Source organism: Cnephaeus nilssonii (genome assembly GCF_951640355.1).
Source record: "Cnephaeus nilssonii genome assembly, chromosome: 9".
NCBI lineage: Eukaryota > Metazoa > Chordata > Mammalia > Chiroptera > Vespertilionidae > Cnephaeus > Cnephaeus nilssonii.
In genome coordinates, this window is record NC_137080.1 from 47405968 (window position 1) to 47426916 (window position 20949).

Consider the following 20949-nt stretch of genomic DNA (forward strand, 5'->3'; position numbering starts at 1 on the left):
CCCTTCCCGCTCTTGCAACTGAGCAGTGCTTCTTCCTCCCTCCGGAGAGTGAGTGAAGTCTGTGGATTGGATCAAACTAAGGGTTTCGCGACTGGAGACAGAAGATCAAGATGAAAGTTGGGGTCTATAAAAAAAAGAGGGGGTAAATAAAAGTGCAAATACTGATTACAGAGTCCCCAAACCTTCTTCTTCATTTGCCCCCAGAATGCTAGCAACCCGGCAGGAGACTGAAAGAAGTAGCCCGCATCAATCATGAGGAAAGGCCTAATGATGCCGACAGGATGTTTCTCAATAACTGGTTCAGAGGGACATCCCTCATTAAACATACACAAGTCCTACCCAGATGCTTCTATCAGCTTTTCTTGGTCCACTCTGAAATACGAGTGGACAGCCAAGGGTAATCTAGGGAATGCATTTAATATGAAAGACAAAGCCAAAAATGAACACGAAAAGAGAATGAAAAGATAACTTGGCAAAGACAGAGACTAGACAACGACACACACAACAAATAACTTCAAAATGACTATTTTTAACTTCTTCATGCTCAACTTTTATAAACATTAAAAAAAATGAAAAAATATTAAGGTGACAAAAGATTTGAAAAGATGAGGGGGGCGTGTTGGGATTGAGGAATGTAAAGGGAAAGGGCAAGAGGAGGAGGAGGAGGGGGAGGAGAGGGAAGGGGAGCAGTGGCCACTCTCTGGGTAACTGTTGTAGTAAATGGAACCACATTTCAATCAACCAGTGCCCAAAAAGAAAACTGTGTAAGTTATGGATGAATTCATTTCCTTTTAAGGGAAGAAGAAAAAAACCCCCAAAAAAACACAAAATAACCAGGCAGGTAAATTTCAGACTTCAGGACTACTCAAAGAAACTCCTAAAATAATTTATTTTTAAAAGCCTCTTTTGGTCATGGTTATTTGGACTCGTGGCCTCAGACTTCTGCTCAATTTGGTCAGCAGAATTCTGGCTGCAGTGACAGGAACATGCTGAATTCTTTCTTCCTTGCTTGTTTTGGAAGTGATCCAGGGGAAAGCCCCAAACAACCCTTTTGTATCTTTAAGAGGTCCGCTTGGGGGCCTGCAGGGGCAATCTGGTGGCTAGAGCCACACATATCCCTGGTTTGCTTCTTGTCATTGCCAGAACACGGTGGTGAGGATGTGGTAGAGGCGTGAAGTAGCAAGGATTGTGGCAGGTCTGTTGAGACAACAGTACAGGCAGCAGATGGAGAAGCGAGGCTCACTTCATGGCCTGGACCCCAGTGGGGAGCATCCGGCTGTGCTCGTGAAAGGAAATCCACGTGTACGTGGACCCATGTGTTTGACCTTCTCTGTGGTATTATCTGGGGAAGGCAGGAGCCCAGGCCCAGCCCATCACTCTCCATCCTTCCTGCTTACACAGGCCTGCTCAGTATCTTCATTCCACAGCCTACTGCCCATATTTCTCTCTACTTTCTCAATGCCCGTTTTCCGTATTCTATCCCAGTGCTTGTCCAGGCCCAGGAGTCCCCAGCTGGGGGAGGAAGCTCTGTGTGAAGTAGCCCCTCTGCTTTGTGAAGGAGACTTGAAAGCAGCAAAAGAGGCAGGACACAGCTATCTAGTATATTCTGTGAAAAAGAAAATCAAGATGTTTCCTGTGTTTGTTTCTCTGCCACTGCTTTTTTATTAGCATGCAGGAGGGGAACTATGCTCTTAAAACACTGATTTTTAATCGGTGGGTCTTTGCGTCATATTTTTAGGTGTGGAAATACTATGTAACTGGATAGTTTGTCCCTGACTATCTCTTCTTGTCCCAATGCTCCTTGCGCACTTCACAGAGATGGGAGAGATTGCCATACTTCAATAAAGGATCCTTCCTAAACTGCTAGTGCTAGTTTGAGGAACTGACATGCAAGAAGCCATGCTGGGTTTCCATGGAAACTACTTGCAGTTTTAAGGGAAACTAATAGAGCCAGATTTTAATCTCAAATGCAAGAAGCACAAAACTACACATTCTAAACGGAGACGAGGAATGAAGTAATGGAAGAAATGCTCATTTGAAGGCACACAGTGATTGTTTTCTGCAAATTTAAAAGCCCGTCCTAAAGTTGTACTTGTATGTATATAGTTTACCATAATAGTACGATCAAGTTTGATTGTGTCAGAGCTGCAAGCACATTGAAAATGAAGCATTTTTAGTAGGAGACTCTCATCTTCATTTTTAGCCAGAATTTGAGAAAGCCATTTAAAAGGAAAAGCACTAAGAAGAGATGATTTTGTGATTATGCACAATGGGCTCGTACATGTTTGGCATTGACTCATCTCTGCAGAAGCTTAACACCATTGTTAGGCACTAAATGACAAATGGGCTGTGTATTACAAACTGAGAGGATGAGCAGGTGTGTGAGAAATATGTGAAACAAATTAAGACTGAGAATGAGTGAGTAGGAATCTTTTGTAATATTTATAATGAAAAAGAAAAGGGAGAAAAAAGAAAAGCTTTGTGATAGCCACAAAAACATCCATGGATACATTGGCACATACATTGGAAGGAGGTAGAAGGTATTTCTAGCTAGGATAATGAAAAGGTCTTTAAAAGGTTTTTTGAAAGATCATTTTAATGTTTTCACCATCTGGAAAAGATCAAAGCTAACTAGAGGATTACTGATTAGGTAATGAATCTTACAAAATGTCCTAACTCATTATTTTTCTCAGTGAAAATGTTGGAGTAGAAAATGGTCCATTGATGAAAATTTCTTAAAAGACTACTGTAGATAAATACAGCTATGATAGTTTACTGAGTTAAAATTTAGGTTGTTATTGTTTGTTTGTTTATTTGTTTTTTAGGTGAATCGTGGTAGTCAGGGACAAGGATAATGGAAACAAGATCCCCTATTTCCCAGAAGAAAAAAATGAGACTATCTGAAATGTGGTAAGTTCATCAAAAGAACATAAACAGCTACAAATAAATTCTAGTACAGAGGTGATGGATCTATTGCATAACAGCAAATTCTTCATCAACAAAAATGTAATAGAAACCTGCCTTTTCTATAACTCAACAAATGATGATATTTTGATTTTTCTATGATTTGCTCCTCTGAGCTTGTTTCATGTACCCCATGAACTTGTCTGCCATCTGATAAAGCAGTGACTAAACAAAGGATCCACCACCTGGAGCTTGTGTTCCAGAAGAGATGACAGGCTATAAAAGGAAAAAGCTGTTATATTGTCTTCAGGTAAAAGAGCCTTGAAGAAAAGTGAAGTAGTGCAAAGGAATAGAGTGATATGGCTGCTGTTTAAATAGCATACGGGGAAGGTGTTTGGAGACTTTTGGCCAGAGACATAAATGAAATGAGGGTAGCGGTGATCTTTGCAAATAGATGGGAGGGTCATTGTGGAAGAGGAAACAGCAACGGAAAAGAAAGGAGGAACCCCAGGAACGCATCTGCACAGAGTTCTGTAGCCACAGCACAGAAGCCCGTGTGCCTGGGGGGAGCGAGCAAGGGAAGAATGAAGGAAGGAGGTCAGGGCAGAAGCAAGGGCCAGATCCTGCAGGCTTCGATGTGTACTATAAATACTTTTAATTTTATTCTTAGTGTTGAGGGGCGTCATTGGATGGTTTTAGAAATGAAATAGCATGGTGTAACTTAACATATTGAAAAGAATCACTCTACTGAACAAAAGGATAGACCGCAAGTTTCCAACAATAGAAACAAGGTGAGAAGCTACAGCCAGGGAAGCAAAAGTGGTGGCTAGAACCACAGTGGTCCCAGTGAGTGGAATGAGAAAGGTTGGTATTTAGAACCCATGTTGAAGGTAGAATAGGCAGTTTCTCAACAAAGGAATGGACGTGGGATCTGAAATAAAGACAGGAATCAAGATTGAGTCCAAGGATTTGTTCTTTCATGTTTTTTAATATATTTTATTGATTTATTACAGTGAGGAAGAGAGAGGGATAGAGAGTTAGAAACATCGATGAGAGAGAAACATTGACCATCTGCCTCTTGCACACCCCCTACTGGGGATGTGCCCGCAACCAAGGTACATGCCCTTGACCGGAATCGAACCTGGGACCTTTCAGTCCGCAGGCCGATGCTCTATCCATTGAGCCAAACCGGTTTCGGCAAGTCCAAGGATTTGGAACAGAAAGTATGCTGAAGCCACTTCCTCAGAAAGCAAATATTTGTGGAAGGAAAGAAATTAAGAGTTCAATTTTGAAAAAGTTAAATTTTAGTTACCTATTAGAAATCCAGTGCCAATTTGATATGAGCTTAGAGCTATAGATATAGTTTGAGAGTTACATGCTACAGATGTTGTTTTAGAGGTTTTGTGCATGTCTGTGAGACTCGAAGCCATGTCTACAAGACTGCCTGGGAAGTGAATGTGGGTAGGGAAGAGAAGAGGTACAAGGCAGAGCCCAGAGCACTGTAACCTCCAGCGGTTAAGAAAGGCGGGAGGATGAAGCAAGGTAGAATGAAAAAGAGCAGTCACTGTTAGAAGGAAAACCAGAAGTGGGTGATGTCACCAAAACTAAGGGAAGAGAGTGCTTCAAAGAGGACAGCATTTTTATCAGGAAGAGTTAAGGGACACTGGGCAAGCAGAAAAGAAACAATCAAAACAGATGTCATGTAAAGAGATTTTCTTTTCTAAATTGTGAACTCTTTGGGCGTGAAATAGTGCATTCATTTTATTTCATCATCTGCCGTTGGATTAATTTAAGCAACTGCTTAGGGATCTTAATGACAACCTCAAAGTCCCTTCACCTTTGTCACATTCTGTTAGAAGATCCTGTCCACACCCTAGGGGCAGAGGTTATATAAGGGTATGGCTCATTGGGTATCATCTTCAATTGCATCTACTTTCTTAAGTAGGAAGCAGGAACATTAATTGTTTAGCCAGAAGAGGAAGAAGTGAAGGTTTGAGAAAATGGGAAAAAAGAATGAAATATATGTAAGAATGAAATATATGTAAGAATCTCTTCAAGATTTGTAGGGCTTTTCCAGTATGTGGTTTCGTAAGATAACTGCTTATCCAACTCAGTCCTCATACTTTAATCAATTACTAAATATTCTGGATGGCATTTGTGGGACTTGGTCATATATAGTAAGAATAATTGATTCTACTGTCTTAAAATTTATTTATTGGTGGTTTCTGAACCATTAAAAATACCTAAGAGACTTTAAAAGTAGGTTTTCTCTTATATTTGATATTGAAAAAAATTGAAAACATGTTACAGAAAAGCTGTAATGTGTATGTGGGCCACTTAATCACTGAATATTTTGAGTATATTAGCCATTGATAATCTGCCTGTTTAAAATGACCCCTGATTGAACTCTCATGCTTTGAAGAACTAACTTTTTTTTTTAGTTATAAGCTCTTTGAAGAAATAAATTTTGAGGAGGTGTGGGAGGAATATATTTTATAAAATCTTACAGTGAAGCTCACGAGTTTTAAGTAAGCTATTAAAAATCTGTAATGGATAGTTAAGGCAATTACCAGACTGTGAAATAAGCATGCGAGCTTGCCAAACAGGGATTTCAGTGTAGATTTTGTCTTTACTCAGTGATCTTAAGGAACAAGTTAAAGTTAAAGATTGAATAGAAGAACCTGCCATTGTTGTTCCACAACTGGTTATTGCTATTTACATTCCTTTGTTGAGCCTGTATCTTCATAAGCTGTTTAGCAGGTATATATCGAACACTTCTATTTCATGGTCAAGACAGGATCAGAGGCCGTAGACAATGACAATTGATTTGTCTCTTTTATTCTGTCTTTTCCCAGAATAAAATGAGTCTACATCCTACTCTAGTTTATAAGCAGACCTGGAAAACCTACAGGTTTGTAGTTATCTAGGACTAATACAGAAAATAGTGCTGTTATTTTTGGTAAAGAAAGTCAATTTTGTATAGTTTATTTCAACAAAAATAAAATATGAATTTTGAAAAAAAAGATTTATTGATCTATGAGGAATTAGGAATAATGGAGAAATGAGGTTAATATTCAGCAGCATATGCTTTTCTAAATCTTTTTGTTTGAAAAGCACATCAATATGTAGTTTTTAAAAATTTCTAGTGCATGTTCTGTTTTAATAGTGTTAAATTTAGCAAAACATTTAATGAAAAGAGCACAGGGATTATGCAAATAGCTCAGAAGCTATGACTATTTCAAACATAATACTTGTTAGAATAAATGACTTATTAAAAGTCTGGTTAACTGGGACTCTTCCAGAATTTCTACCACTAAGACATTAAATCAACAGCAATAGCCTTACTTTTAGGGAACAATATAGTTTTTCTTTGTTTGCTTTACAGAACTTCCCTGAAATTGACTTTGTGTGAAAGGCTCATTAACCAAAAAACAACTTATGAAATAGAACTACAATTTTATTTTTAATGTTTTAGTTAGTAAATATAAGAGGAAATTACATATATATACCAATATTATTTGGCTACAACCATCAATCATGGAACATATCTACAATCTTCTTACAAGTAGCCTACGAGGAATCAAATAATGTTAAAAATATTTATGAACAGAAACCTCTAAGGAACATATTGTTTTGTATATGCAGTGTTCATATGAATCTATGCTAAGTTCAATAAGCATTTAATTTGCCCCTACTGTGTCAGGCACAGGGGATATAAATGTGGAAAGGACATACTAACTGAGGCCAGGCTTCAAAGCTACAGGAAATGCTGCATTTCATTACATTGAGTGTTGGGTCCATGACAACACTAAATTTAGCCCAGTTCAGTGGTTGAGTGTTGACCCATGCACCTAGAGGTCGCCAGTGTGACTCCTGGTCAGGGCACATGGCTGGGTTGTAGTCTTGATCCCCGGTGGGGGATGTCCAGGAGGCAGCGATCACAGTGTTGTTTCTCTGTCATCAATGTTGCTCTCTCCCTCTCCCTCCTTCTCTCTCAAAATTAATAAAAACATATTTTTTAAAAAGTGTAAAAAAAGATATTCCCTACCCCCAAGGTGCTTATAGCAGATATAAAGATGCTCATGTATAAAAGCTTATCTCAATAAAAAAAGTAGTAAGTGCTAAATGTGTACTCTGAGTGTCTAATCTGTGAATGTGGGGAAATACTTCTAGATAAATGGACCCTATATTAAAATGACAGTTCAGGTCTTTCTCTACTCAGCTGTGGGACATGGCAACTTCCTTATGTATAGTTTCTTTAACTATAATATAAATAAAGGCTCCCTCAGAATGTTGCATGTATATTACATAAAATAACATACAACACTTAACATGGTGCTTGATATACATTAGATCAGGGGTCCTCAAACTTTTTAAACAGGGGGCCAGTTCACTGTCCCTCAGACCGTTGGAGGGCCGGACTATAGTTTAAAAAAAACTATGAACAAATTCCTATGCACACTGCACATATCTTATTTTGAAGTAAAAAAACAAAACGGCAAAAACACCCGCATGTGGCCCGTGGGCCGTAGTTTGAGGACGCCTGCATTAGATACTTATTAGAAATATTATTTCCTTTTTACTTTGCTTTTTTGTCCTACTTGCTTCCTCTTTCTAGTAGGAGTAAACAAAGTTAGGGACAATGCAAAAGGTATCACACACACACACATACACAGACACACACACAAATCTTCATGTGGTTATAAAATAAGTTGTGTTTGGTGACCCTTCTGAAGTAAAATATTATTGTAGAAGAAAATTTAATAAAAAATAAAGAACCAGGAAATGATACTATCACTGTAGGCATAGAACAGTAATGGGACATTTTATATGCCTTCTGAATTAGTTTGTGCTTTATTTGGTAGGCAACTGGGAAAATGACCTTGACTCTGATTCTAGAGATTGATTTGAAACAGTCAATACTGTAGGTATATAAACTAGTTGAAAATATGGAATGGGCTAAGTGAAAAATGATGAACTGGATATAGTCAGTGCAGATAGAGAATAGCATACATATTTAGGAGACATCTAGCGGGAAAGGAATCAGTACTTAATGTTTGATGGGATTCAGGGCATGAGAGTGTGATAAGACCAAAAATGACCCCATGTTTCTGGTTGAGTGGTTGAATGATAATGTCCTGAATTGAGATAGGGAAGAGAGAATAAGGAAGATGAGCTATTCTACTGCTAGAAGTGGAATTGTTGGTCATGTGGTAAAGATATGCTTAAATTTATAAGAAACTGCCAAATGGTTTTTGAAAGGTGAAATATTTTATACCACTACCAGAAATAATAAGTTTTAGCATTGCTAGTCTTTTTAATTTTAGCCATTTTTATGAGTGTTTACTAAGTAGTACCACATTGTAGGTTTTTAAAATTATTCATATGCAGATAGTTTATTCTGTTTTGTGTGCATGTGTATTGGGTGAGTGAGGGATTGTATAGCTCTTGGAGCTTGGCAAATGGAGAAAAGGGATTGTATAGCTCTTGGAGCTTGGCAAAAGTCAGGTAATCATTACCTTGATAAAGATATAGAAGATCGCTCACCCCCCAAATTATCTTGTGCTGCTCTTTTGTAATCAACCCCATCCCCAACCCTTAAGCCTTGGTGAGCACTAATCTATTCCTTTCTTCATACCAAGGCAGCTATATTTTTATTGATAAATGTGTTTATATCTTGTACTGTGGACATTAAACAATGCGTAGATGATTAGATATCTTTTCATATTGTCTAGTCAAAAGCTTAACTATCAGTATAGCAGTTTATTTGCCATAATATTCAGTTTGCATTTAATGCTGGGTTCAATAAGTGTATTCCTATTCATGATCTACTTTTCACTGAGACTATATACTGTCACATGTTTTGTATTCTAACAAGTCACTAATATCATTTTTGAAACAAAGTAGATAAGCAGGCCACCGAAGGGTAGAAAGTAGGTTGCAGTAAAGGGGCTAGAATCAAACCCAGTTACTTTATTTTTTTTTCTTGCCAGGCTTCAAAATGGATTCAAATCTAATAAGCAACAGAATAAAAGCATCCCAGTTTCCCTCAGTGAATATAAATTAAGTCAAATCACTATTCAAAAGCCAAATTGGGAGGATTAATAGAGAAGATTGGCTGGGATATGAACCCAACTCTCCCTTTGGAGTGCTTTAATTTCTGATTTTGCATCAGATCAGACCTGAGGAAAGCTATCACATAATCAGAACCCTCAGGAATTCACTTTCACTGACTTGCCTTTATCGTTATACGAGAGGCCTGGTGCATGAGATTCGTGCACTTGGGGGGGTCTCTCAGCCCAGCCTGCGCCCTCTTGCAGGAAGCCCTCAGGGATGTCCGACTGGCAGTTAAGGCCCTCACCCTGTCAAGTCGGACATCCTTAGCACGGCCTCGGAGGCGGGAAATACTTCTGCCACCGCCGCTGAGCTTGCCAGCCATGAACCTCGCTTCTGGATGAGCGGTGCTCCCCCTGCAGGAGCGCACTGACCAACAGGGAGCAGCTCCTGCATTGAGCGTCTGCCCCCTGGTGGTCAGTGTGGGTCACAGCGACCAGTAGTTCTGCAGTTCAGTCGATTTGCATATTGGGCTTTTATTATATAGGATACTTAGAATAAATTATTGGATTATTTATCCAATAATCATCACATTGACTAGTCATATGAAATCCTCTTAAGTATTATAAAAGTTTGAGGATATTTTCATTAAAAGTTTTACATTCTTTATATCAGGGGTCACAAATTAATGACCCATGAAATGAATCCAAACAGCAAATATTTTTTAAAACTTTGCAATATTTGCCAACACGTTATAATTAGAAAAATTTAAATAGATACACAAATATATATACATCCTCATTTTAGTGACCCATAGCTACAAAGGGTGACATGGACAGGAGCTGATCAGCAACTACTCCTTGTAGGTGACAGTTATCCACTGTCCCTAGGACTCTCTGGAAGTCTTAAACCTGATGCATTTATTTACATGACCTGATAGGTTCCTGTAGGTTTTTGCATTTTGATCCTAGATAAAAGCCTGTTTGAGAAATTTATTTTTTAAAAACATACCAACAAAGTAAAGTTTGCATCACATAAGGAAGGAGGTGCTTCTTTTCTGGCAATAAGAACAATATGATATCTTGTAGTAACTACTCAAAGGGTCAATACCAAATGTGTAGTCAGTCATATGTGCATTTAAAAAATTCCATCATTCATAATTTATATATTAATTTTGTAATTATTTTTTGTGGAAAAAATTTTGACGTCCTTTTAGAAAAGCGTCATATTCTAATAAAAGGAGACATGACCTAAAGTCTAATTAAGAATGACTCAAGTTAAGAAAAAGTGAAATGAAAAAATAATGTATATTAAAAAATATTTTATTTGGAGATTAAGTCTTTAACTATAAACACAATACTCATACGAGGAAAAATAGAATATGAGCTCAGCTCCTATTCATATCATTGTCATTAAATATTTTTCATACAAAATACCTACAAAGAGTATAATTTTTAAGAATGCACTTTAATTAAATAAATATAGCAACATAGCAAATTTTTAAGAATATAGCAATCGGACTTGCAGTTGAATTTTTTCATGTAGTCAGAGATTCAATTGCACCATTTTAATATTAATGGCTTAATAGTCTGAAACATGGCTAATCTAAGTCTGGATAATTAAAAAACTATACGTAGAACAGAACTATTCAATAAGAATATGTTTAGTATATACAAACAAAAAATGGTGGCATGATACTCCTAGGTGACTTGTATTCAAACATATAAATTGCTTAAGTTTACTACATGTATTACAATGGAATTTCTTTTATATATTTTTCTATTTTGCATTTGCTATTTTCAAGACCAGGGTCAAGACCACATTATATTAGTTATCAAGTTAACATGGCGATATAGTGGTTTGATAATGGTTTTTGTAAAATCGACTCAAAAATACTTTTATGCATAGATATATTTTAAATGTTATTGAGTAGCTGAAGTTTGTCACTTTATTTTGTGTTGCTTACAATGATCTTTGCTCAGATTTCTGTCCTATTCTTTCAAAAAGTCAAACACAAAAGCACAAAGGGATATAATCATATACCATAAGTTGAATTATAGATAGAATTATCTTACCATGGTACATCATTGCTTTGTGTCATGAAATAGTTATTTCAATGGGGGAGCTTCTAAAAAGCTTTTCATCTTTGTTTAAATGTATTGTTAATTTGCATATAAATAGAAAACTTAAAATTCAATATACATGATGCTTTTTTAAAAATGAAATCTAGAACATTCAATAGGAAAAGTGCCACTGTTTTGAGTTTAGTAAATTTTAGATCTAAGACTATCTGATTAGGACTGAAATTATTTTCTTTTTAAAAAATATATTTTTATTGATTTCAGAGAGGAAAGGAGAGGGAGAGATAGAAATATCAATGATGAAAGGGAATCCTTGATCAGCTGCCTCCTGCACACCCCCTATTGTGGATGGAGCCTGCAACTTGAGAATATGCCCTGACCAGGAATCGAACCGTAACCTCTTGGTTCACAGGTCGATGCTCAACCACTGAACCAGGCTGGCCGGGCTATTTTGTCTTTGATGTCATCAATTAAATAGTAACCATATAACAACAAAAGCTAATCACATTAAAAAATGCTCCCTTCATTGATAGCTGGAATAGAACAGCACGATTACTAAGTTTTTTTGCTTTGACTAGGAATAAATGAATCTCTTTAATTAAGTCAAAGTAGTAACTGGATTTTCAAAATTAATAACCATATATCAGGCATACAATAACATTTAGCCTTTATGTGGATATATAACAAAGTCAGTATAAAATTTAATTTGAAGTACATTTTAAAAAAGAGGACTATCTGAGCCAAAAAACTCTTTTGCTTGTGGCTAGATCAGTTTTTTATTTTGAAATTGTAGATATTTAGAAAAATAACTGAAATTTTGCTGGTTGTAAATAAAGTAGCTCTGTACTATGAGACATGAGGGTGTTGACCTTAATTCAAAATTTAGGTATAGATTTTCAAGCACTGTTTCTATACGAACAATAGAGTTTAAGAGCAGTAGCAGGATTTAAATTGATTAACTGATTAGTTTGAAAAAGCACAAAGTATATGAACTTAGTACGTTGTTCAGGTAGCTTGTTACTTTTGCTGTTTCGGGGGAAGATCAATTTTCTAAAGGATGTCAGAGCTAAAATATTATGCCCAAAGGATAAAATAACAAAGCACCTCCCAACTTAAAAAAGAAAGTTTTTTTTGGGTGTAACTCAGATGCACAGATTCCAAAAGCATGTACAATTAAAGATATCTACTTTGTAAATGCTACATATCTCAAATAGAGAAATTATAGTGTGATGAATACTACCTTTTCATTTGTTGATCAGACATTAAAAAAAACACTGCATAAATAGAAAGGAATACATTTTTATATCTAAGATATAACGTATTTCATTTATGCTTTTATTAGATGAAAATTAACTACTCCATATAACAAAATAGTCATATTTTAATTACATACTCTTAAAACAAATGTTAACATGCAACTTATATAAACAATAATAGCAGTTTTGACAGTACAGGTCCTTAAGGGGAGCAATGAAAGAAATATTTGGTTTCTACAGTCAAAACAATTGGATTAAACCATAAAATAATTCAGTAGGATTCATGCATTGCATATATTACACTGCTTTTTCTTTTAACGGTTATTTTAGTTTATTGGATTAAAACCTATAGTTTCAAAATTAGGAAATCATTCTTTACTCTTATTTACTTGTGATCTAAACTGTTACTAGTCAAATGGTAAAGGCAGCTGTAATGAATACCTGAGAGTTTGAAAGCATTCCTCCCTAATAATAACAAAACTACCAGAGATAATTCCCAATAACTTTTGTTTAAAAAAGGAGAAAAACATGATAGTCATCCTATATAAAAGGGTAATATGCAAATGGACCAAACGGCTGAACGACCGGTCACTATGATGCGCACTGACAACCAGGGGCAGATGCTTAACGCAGGAGCTCCCCCTGGTGGTCAGTGTGCTCCCACAAGGGGAGCGCCACTCAGCCACAAGCCTGGCTGACAGCTGGTGAGCACAGCAGCTATGGTGGGAGCCTCTCCCGCCTCAGCGGCAGCACTAAGCTGTCAGTCGGACATCCCCTGAGGGCTCCTGGACTGCTAAAGGGCACAGGCCAGGCTGAGGGACCCTCCCCCTAACCCCTGAGTGCATGAATGTCGTGCACTGGGCCTCTAGTATAATTATAAAGTATTAACCTTTTGCACTCGGATGTCGAGTGTGACTCGACACGGTTAGCATTAGAATAAAGGAATCGAGAAAAAAGCAAGCGAGTGCAAAGGGTTAAACCACTATGTGATCAGATTCCAAAATTCTTCCCTCAATAATAACTTTCTGTAATGAAGTCAGAATCTGTCTTATCTTACTTTGAAATCTGACTGCTTGTTACTGGCTAGTAGGGTAATGTGTTGGGAACCACACCGAAGGTCAGAGTTAAACTGTGCTGTAGTAGGTTACCTATTTCTGCCCTACGAGCAGGATAGGAATTAGTGGTATCCGTGTTGAGGATATGCTGACCATGTTTATACACTCTCCCTTAATCTTAGAACTATTTTAAAAAATGTATTCCCTACCATAGTGAATTCAAATATACAATATAAGCAATGACAAAAATTCCTCTGTAGTAGCTATTTCTTTAAACAATATTTAATAAAACATGGAATGTTATAAAATATTATTAGTTATGACATAGAGTTTATATCCATTATATATAGTGGTTAACTGGATATAAGAAAAAATATCCACAGGTTATATCCATGAGTATTCCTATGAGGATGCTTGGTTATATCATATAGTGATTTTTTTCTTGTGATTTCCTACAGAAAGTGGATTATTACTATTATAGTAATTTCCTGTGGCCTGATCATTTTTTGAGAAATGGCAAATTCTAAGTTATAAAAATGTTCTTTTACTTCAAAACTGCTGGTTAAAAATAAAATTTCATCCTATGATGGACCATTTTATGATAAATTCCACTGCTAATTTGTTTGACTGTCTTTATACTTTAAAGATTTATATGCATTGTTTAATATTACCCTATTGCTTCTCTTCAATAAATAAGAAATAATATTCATGTAGTAACATATATATTAGACTTTTTACTACAGTTCTAGTTATAAATATTAAGTATAATAATAGAATATATTTTCTCTAGTTTTTAAAATAAGTAAATTCATTTTTAGCATACAGGTGTTTAATTTGCCATAATATGACAAACAATTGACCACAAGTATTTTACCTGATAGGAACCATGAAAGTATATATAATTGGAATACTATTAACAATAACTTTAAAATATTGTCTTTGAAACAAAATTATTATTTCCATCATTAAGTCTTAATCAAATGTAAAACTTCAGGAATGAATTTAACATATAAAGAAATTTTCATTTCTATGTCCCTAAAAAACTAAAAATAAGCTAAGTAAATGTTCTCAATTACTTTTGGTAAAAGTAGCTTAATTTCATAAAAGGAGGCAATCTAAAAGTAGTATCAACTTTTTTCTTATCTAACAGTAGGTTTCCGATTAAACTGAAAAAAATAAAGACTAAAATGTTATCTCTAAAAATTATAACATTTTGGACATTATATCTATCCTAAATATTAAAAGCCTAATATGCTAAGTGTCTTGTTGTCCAGTCGGTCGTTCAACCAATCAAAGTGTAATATTCTAATGATATGCTAAGGCCGCTCTGCTCACTATGACGTGCACTGATCATCAGGGGCAGACAGTCGACTGGTCGACCAGTCGCTATGACGTGCACTGACCACCAGGGGGAAGATGCTCCAACCAGTAGGTTAGCTTGCTGCTGGGGTCTGGCTGATTGGGACTGAGCAAGATGGGCCAGACACACCCTGAAGCCCTCCTGTGGTCTCTCCCCAGCTGGCCAACCTCCCGCATCCCTCCCCAGCCCCGATGGTGCACTGCTGGGGTCCCTCGGACTGGCCTGCGCTCTCTCGCAATCCGGGACCCCCTCAGGGGATGTCAGAGAGCCAGTTTCAGTTCATTCCCACAGGCCAGGCTGAGGGACCCCACTGGTGCACAAATTCGTGCACCAGGCCTCTAGTATATAATAAATGTGAAACAACTATGTTTTCTTAATTGAGAAGCAATCATTAACTTTTATAAAAAACTTTAACTTCTAAAATCTGGAATTCAGCATTATAAAGCAGAAACATTATACATGTAAAACATCTAGCATGCTCTAGGTAACCAAAAATCTGCGAATGATAATACATATTGTGCTGCAGAAGGCAGGCCTTCCGAATGCAATATGGTTCACAGTAAGGTTTAAGATATATGATTTTATTTTTGTAAGAATTATTATTAAAGAGTTATCCAGAATCTAAGTACTAATACCATAAAGTTTATTGAATCATTGAAAAAACTTAAGAGATGAAACAAGTACATTAACAAATACACAATCCTATTTCTTTGGGCCCAGAATACAGTAGGATAGAAAGAACTGTGTGCTAATTATTTTATGTAATAAGCATTTATCTATTGTAAAATAAAAATTAAACTGCCATGAAAGCAGCATTTCAATTTTAGTCAGAAATTTAGCAGAAGATGGCACAGGGAATGTTTTTGCATAATTTTCTCTCAGGCATTTTCTCAGTACAGCATTGTGAACGATGTTGATGGTAATACTGCTAAAAGTACAAATTAAAAAAGTACAAATGATTTTTTATAAAAGAAAATAGTAACAATGCATACTGATTTTGACAGTTTTCGTTCCGTAACTCAAAACAATAGACATTTACTGAAATTAGGTGTTTTCTATAATTATTAAACATTAAACAGTGCATTAAGATTAAGAAACAGGCAGCTGGTGTTCTAATGCGTAAGTTGCTCTTTCCTTACTGTATTTTTCAGACCACTTGCGAGTTAGTTCCAGGTAAAGACTTGGTTTATGAGGCCGGTAATCCAGGTACACTCTTTTACTGGTTCGTTTGGGCACAGCTTTTTCAATCTGAGTTCCTTCATGCCACTCATTGAAAGATGTGATAGAAATTACACTAGGGTGCGCTTGGAGTGCCAAATTCAGAGCAGTTTCATAATACTTCCCATTGATTCGGTTCCGAGTGTTTTGAGTGTTCCATGGACGGATGCTGGTATCTATGTATCCTGGGCCCACACTTGGGATAAATAGTAGTTGGAAATGATCACAAAATAATTTTATTTTAGCCCAATTCTCATATGATGAGCCATAAGTAAAGCCATTTGTGGCAAAATACGTATAAATTCCATTAAAACCACTTTGAAGGATATCATATTTATGCTTGTCTTCTACTAGAAGAGCAATAAACAATGCATCATAAGGAGAATTGCGAATGCTCTGAGACCCTGAGGTGGTTAACAGATTGGCCCATTGTTCAGGCTCTGTAATATAGGAATCATAGACATAAAACATAGGAAGAGAATTGCCGGTCTTAGTCTTGTACCTGTAAAAGGCCGGATGATTTCCATATCTAGAATACAAACATAGGTAAAAGTGAAATGAACATTCACATTTTATTTGCCATAGATAATAATTATGTATGAAAATCAAGGTAATCAGAGTTTACACACATTGTTCACCTTCTTTGGGGAGTCAGTTATATAAGTGTAATTACTAAAAGTGCATTTTAATTTTATTCATCAGGAAAAGAAATACTAGATATCAAGACATTACTAAACAATAAATTCTTATATTGAGGTCTACAAATGATGACGAATGCCATGAAAAGTATGAATATATAGACTGCTTTTTTTTGGTATCAATACTAATGGCCAACTGTTGCTGACAAGCTTTTTTGTCAGAGTATGGCATCTGTCAGACTATTATCAATAGTACTCATGAACAAAGTGAAACTGAATTATTAAATTCTTATAATCAGACTAAGTATAAATGAAAATATTAGATGTTGGGTCTACTGTTATAAAAGCAGTTCACACTTCATAATCTGAACCTTCTTTTAAAAAGACAAAACTCTATATCCATAAGATTTAAAAACTTTTATAATTTTAAAATGTCAGTATGAAGAAATCACAAATAGCCTAAAATATATGTAAAATACTAAAGAGAAATCTTTAATTATTCATATAGAAAGTGAACTGTAAGGAACCTCAAATGTTCCTCAAAATGATTTCAATATTCACTACAAAATTAATTTATAAACACAGGAGAAACTCACTTGTCTATAATGTATTTGACATTTCTGTACATGTTTTGAGCATCTCGATTGCTATATGGTTCAATGTGAAAAGCGACCTAAAACAAAAATATTGATTAAAATCATCTATGATGTAAATATAAAAGTATATCCTATGTTTTAAATTAATCCCATGATTTAATAACCTTAATTTAAAAAATAAAGTTATTGAACATAGGAGTTACCAGAGAATTTTAATAATAATATTTACTAAGAGCTTTTTCTATTAAATAATATGCTAAGTATTTTATACATTTTACCTCAGTTAATTCTGACGATGTTATAAGGTAGTTACAATTACTATCTTCATTTTCTAAGGGAGGCAGATTTAAGAAAGGTGTTGTAACTAGTCACACCCAGCCAGCCAGAGGCATTGAGGGCAATCTGACTTCAGAGCCCAAATGTTCAACCACTGTGGCATACTTCTTCCTGTATGTTAATTCCTGATAAAGAAAAAATAGGTAGGGCTTGGCCAGGTAGTTCAGTTGGTTAGAGCATCATCCAAATACACCAATACTGTGGGTTGGATCCCAAGGTCAGGGCACATACAAGAATCACCCAATAAATGCTTAAGTAAGTAGAAAAACAAATCGGTTTCTCTTGTTCAAATCAATAAATAAAAATTTAAAGAAATAATAAATCGGGATATATTATATATTCAGACATAACTATTTTTTTAAGAAAGGTGCAAAAACAACAAAAAGAACCCCAAAGCAAGCAAACCATAGTCAAGAAAAATCTGGATTCTTTTTTTCAGATGTGATCATTATGTGTACACTTAAATGGAGTCAACAGAAAATGCCTTTAAATGATAAATTCTTCTATATAACTAAAGTAGAATTTTACAAAATAATGTATATTTAATTTATACTATTAATATTCACTTGTACTATAAAGGGCAATAATTTTCAGAATGCTCACTATTATTGACATGGTTTATAGATCTCTACTGTAATAGAAGCAGTAACCAAAAATATTTTTTAAATACTGTGCATAGAAGACTCCATTTTTTAAAAATGGAGGTAACATTAACAAAAATTTCAGGTGTTCAACATTATAATTCAACATCTGTTATGTGATCCCCATAAAAATTCTAGTTTCCAATTTCACCACATATTTGACCCCACTTTGCCCTACCGTTACCCCCTTCCCCTCTGGTAACATCAATCTGTTGTCTGAATCTATGAGTTTTTGTTTTGTTTTTACATTTTGTTTTTTATCCTACATGACTGTAATCATATTCTTTGTCTTTTTCTCTGACTGATTTTACTTAGTATCATACTCTTGAGACTCACCCATGTCATCACCAATGGCAATATTCATCTTTTTTATGGCTGAATAATATTCCACTGTGTATATTTACCTCATCTGTCGATACACACTTCTTTCATATCTTGGCTCTTGTAAATAATATTGCAATGAACATAGGGGTGCATATATCTTTTCAAATTAGTGTTTTCATTTCAGATGAATACCCAAAAGAGGAATTGCTGGATTATTTGGTAGTTCTACTCATTTTTTAAAAAACCTTCATACTGTTTGCCATAGTGGCTGCCCCAACTTACATTACCACCAGCAGTGTATTTCTTGTCTTTTTAGTTACAGCCCTTTTAACATGTGTTAGGTGACATTTCATTGTGGTTTTAATTTGCACTTTCCTAATTGGCGAAGTTGAACATCTCTTCATGTGCCTATTGGCCATCTGAATGTCTTCCCTGGAAAAGTGTCTATTCAGACCCTCTGCTCAATCTTTAATCTGTTTTGTTGTTGTGGTGCTGGTGTGAGATTTTTATTTGGATATTAACCCCTTCTCCCATTTGATTGGTTGCTTTGTTGGCAGTTTCCTTAGCACAAAAGCTTTTCAGTTTGATGTACTGCTATTTGTTTTTATTTCCCATGCCTTTGGAGTCAAATTCACACAAAAACATCACTAAGACTTATGTCCACTAAATTTAGTGCCTACTTTTCTTCTAGGTATTTTATTGTCTCAAGATCTTACATACAAGTCTTTAATCCATTTTAAGATAAATTTTGTGTATGGTGAAAGATAGTGTTCTAATTTCATTTTTTTGCACATGGTTGTCCAGTTTTCCCAGTACCACTTATGGAAAAGACTTTCTCCATTGTATATTCTTGTCCTCTTTGTTCCAAATTAGTTGTCCTTATATTTGTGGGTCTATTTCTCTGCTCTCAACTCTTTTCCATTAGTATATAGGTCTTTCTGCCAACACCATACCGTTTAAGTATAGAGCATTGTAGTATAGTTTGAAATTGGAGAGTGTGATGCCTCATTCTGTGTTTTGTTTTTTTTTCTTTTCTTCTGAGGATTGCTTTGGATATTTAGGGTCTTTTGTGGTTCCATAAAAATTTTAGGATATTTTGTTCGATTTCTGTGAAAAATGCCATTGGGATTTAATAGGGATTGCACGGAATCTGTAGATTGCTTTAGGGAATATGGGAATTTTAACAATGTTAGTCTATTCCTCCAATCCATGAATGGAGCCTATCTTTCCATTTTGGGACTTCTTCAGTTTCTTTCAACATGGTTTGTAGTGTTCAGTGTGCAGGTCTTACCTATCCTGTGTTAAGTTTATTGCTAGGTATTTTTCTCTTTCAGATACTTTGTTGTTAGTATATGGAAATGCAACAGATTTTTGTATACTGATTTTGTACCTTGCAACATTACTGTATTCACTTACTATCCCTAATAGTCTTTTTGAGGTGAAGTCTTTAAGTTTTTCTCTATATAAAATCATGCCATATACAAATAGTGATGGTTTTACTTCTCTTCCCAATCTGGATGCCTTTTATTTATTTTCCTTACATAATTGCTCTGTCTAGGACCGATAGTACTATGTTGAATTAAAGTGGTGAGAGTGGGCATCCTTGTCTTATTTGTGATCTTACAGAAAAAGCTTTCAATTTTTCATCACGAAGTATGTTAACTGTAGGTTTGTCATATATAATCTTTATTATGCTATGGTACTTATATACCCACTGTATTCACAGTTTTTATCTTAAACTAGAGGCCCAGTGCACGAAATTCATGCATGGGGGCGGGGGGGGGGTCCCTCAGCCCAGCCTACACCCTCTCCAATCTGGGACCCCTCAAGGGATGTCCGACGGCCCGTTTAGGCTGGATCCTGGTGGGATCGGGCCTAAACGGGCAGTCGGACATCCCTCTCACAATCCAGGACTGCTGGCTCCCAACTGCTCACCTGCCTGCCTTCCTGATTTCCCCTAACCGCTTCTGCCTGCCAGCCTGATTGATGTCTAACTGCTCCCCTGCCAGCCTGTTTGCCCCCAACTGCCCTCCCTTGCAGGCCTGGTCTCTCCCAACTGCCCTCCCCTGCTGGCCATCTTATGTTCCCATGGGGGCAGGATCTTTGACCACATAGGGGCAGCTATCTTGATCTTGTGTGTTGGAGTGATGGTCAATCTGCATATTACTCTTTTATTAGATAGGATGACACACCAAATCGATAGCTACATATGGAACAATTTCCTTTGACAAAAACAAACACCTAAAAACTGGTGGAGCAACTCCTTTATCTGCCAATCAAGAGGAAACCCACATTGGAGCAGGTAGGAAAGGCTGAGACAGAATCTCACAAACTCTTCCATGGAACAGTGACCCACAACTGGCAGAAATCTAGAAACCAAGAGCTTCTCCATGAGAAGCAAAGGGTTCATACCCAACATCAGGCAACCTAACTTTTAATACCAGCATCTGAGAGACAAGCACGAAGCATCTATATTTAACGACCAA

The 20949-nt window shown here is 36.1% G+C and overlaps 1 protein-coding gene across 5 annotated transcripts in view; it reads right to left on the minus strand.

Annotated features, from left to right (window-relative positions):
* Positions 1-10404: 10404 nt before the first annotated feature.
* Positions 10405-20949, minus strand: part of MANEA (mannosidase endo-alpha) — a 44461-nt gene continuing 33916 nt past the window's right edge. For 3 of the 5 annotated variants that reach the window (XM_079780730.1, XM_079780726.1, XM_079780727.1), the window contains 2 exons: positions 17163-17239; positions 10405-16457 (listed from right to left, as the gene is read on the minus strand). In XM_079780730.1, coding sequence (XP_079636856.1) covers positions 15800-16457; positions 17163-17194 — 690 coding nt within the window. In that variant the 5' untranslated portion in view covers positions 17195-17239 and the 3' untranslated portion in view covers positions 10405-15799. Of the gene's footprint in view, positions 16458-17162; positions 17240-17440; positions 18015-20949 lie in introns of those variants that run through there. The other 2 variants (XM_079780729.1, XM_079780728.1) reach the window with 2 other exon arrangements.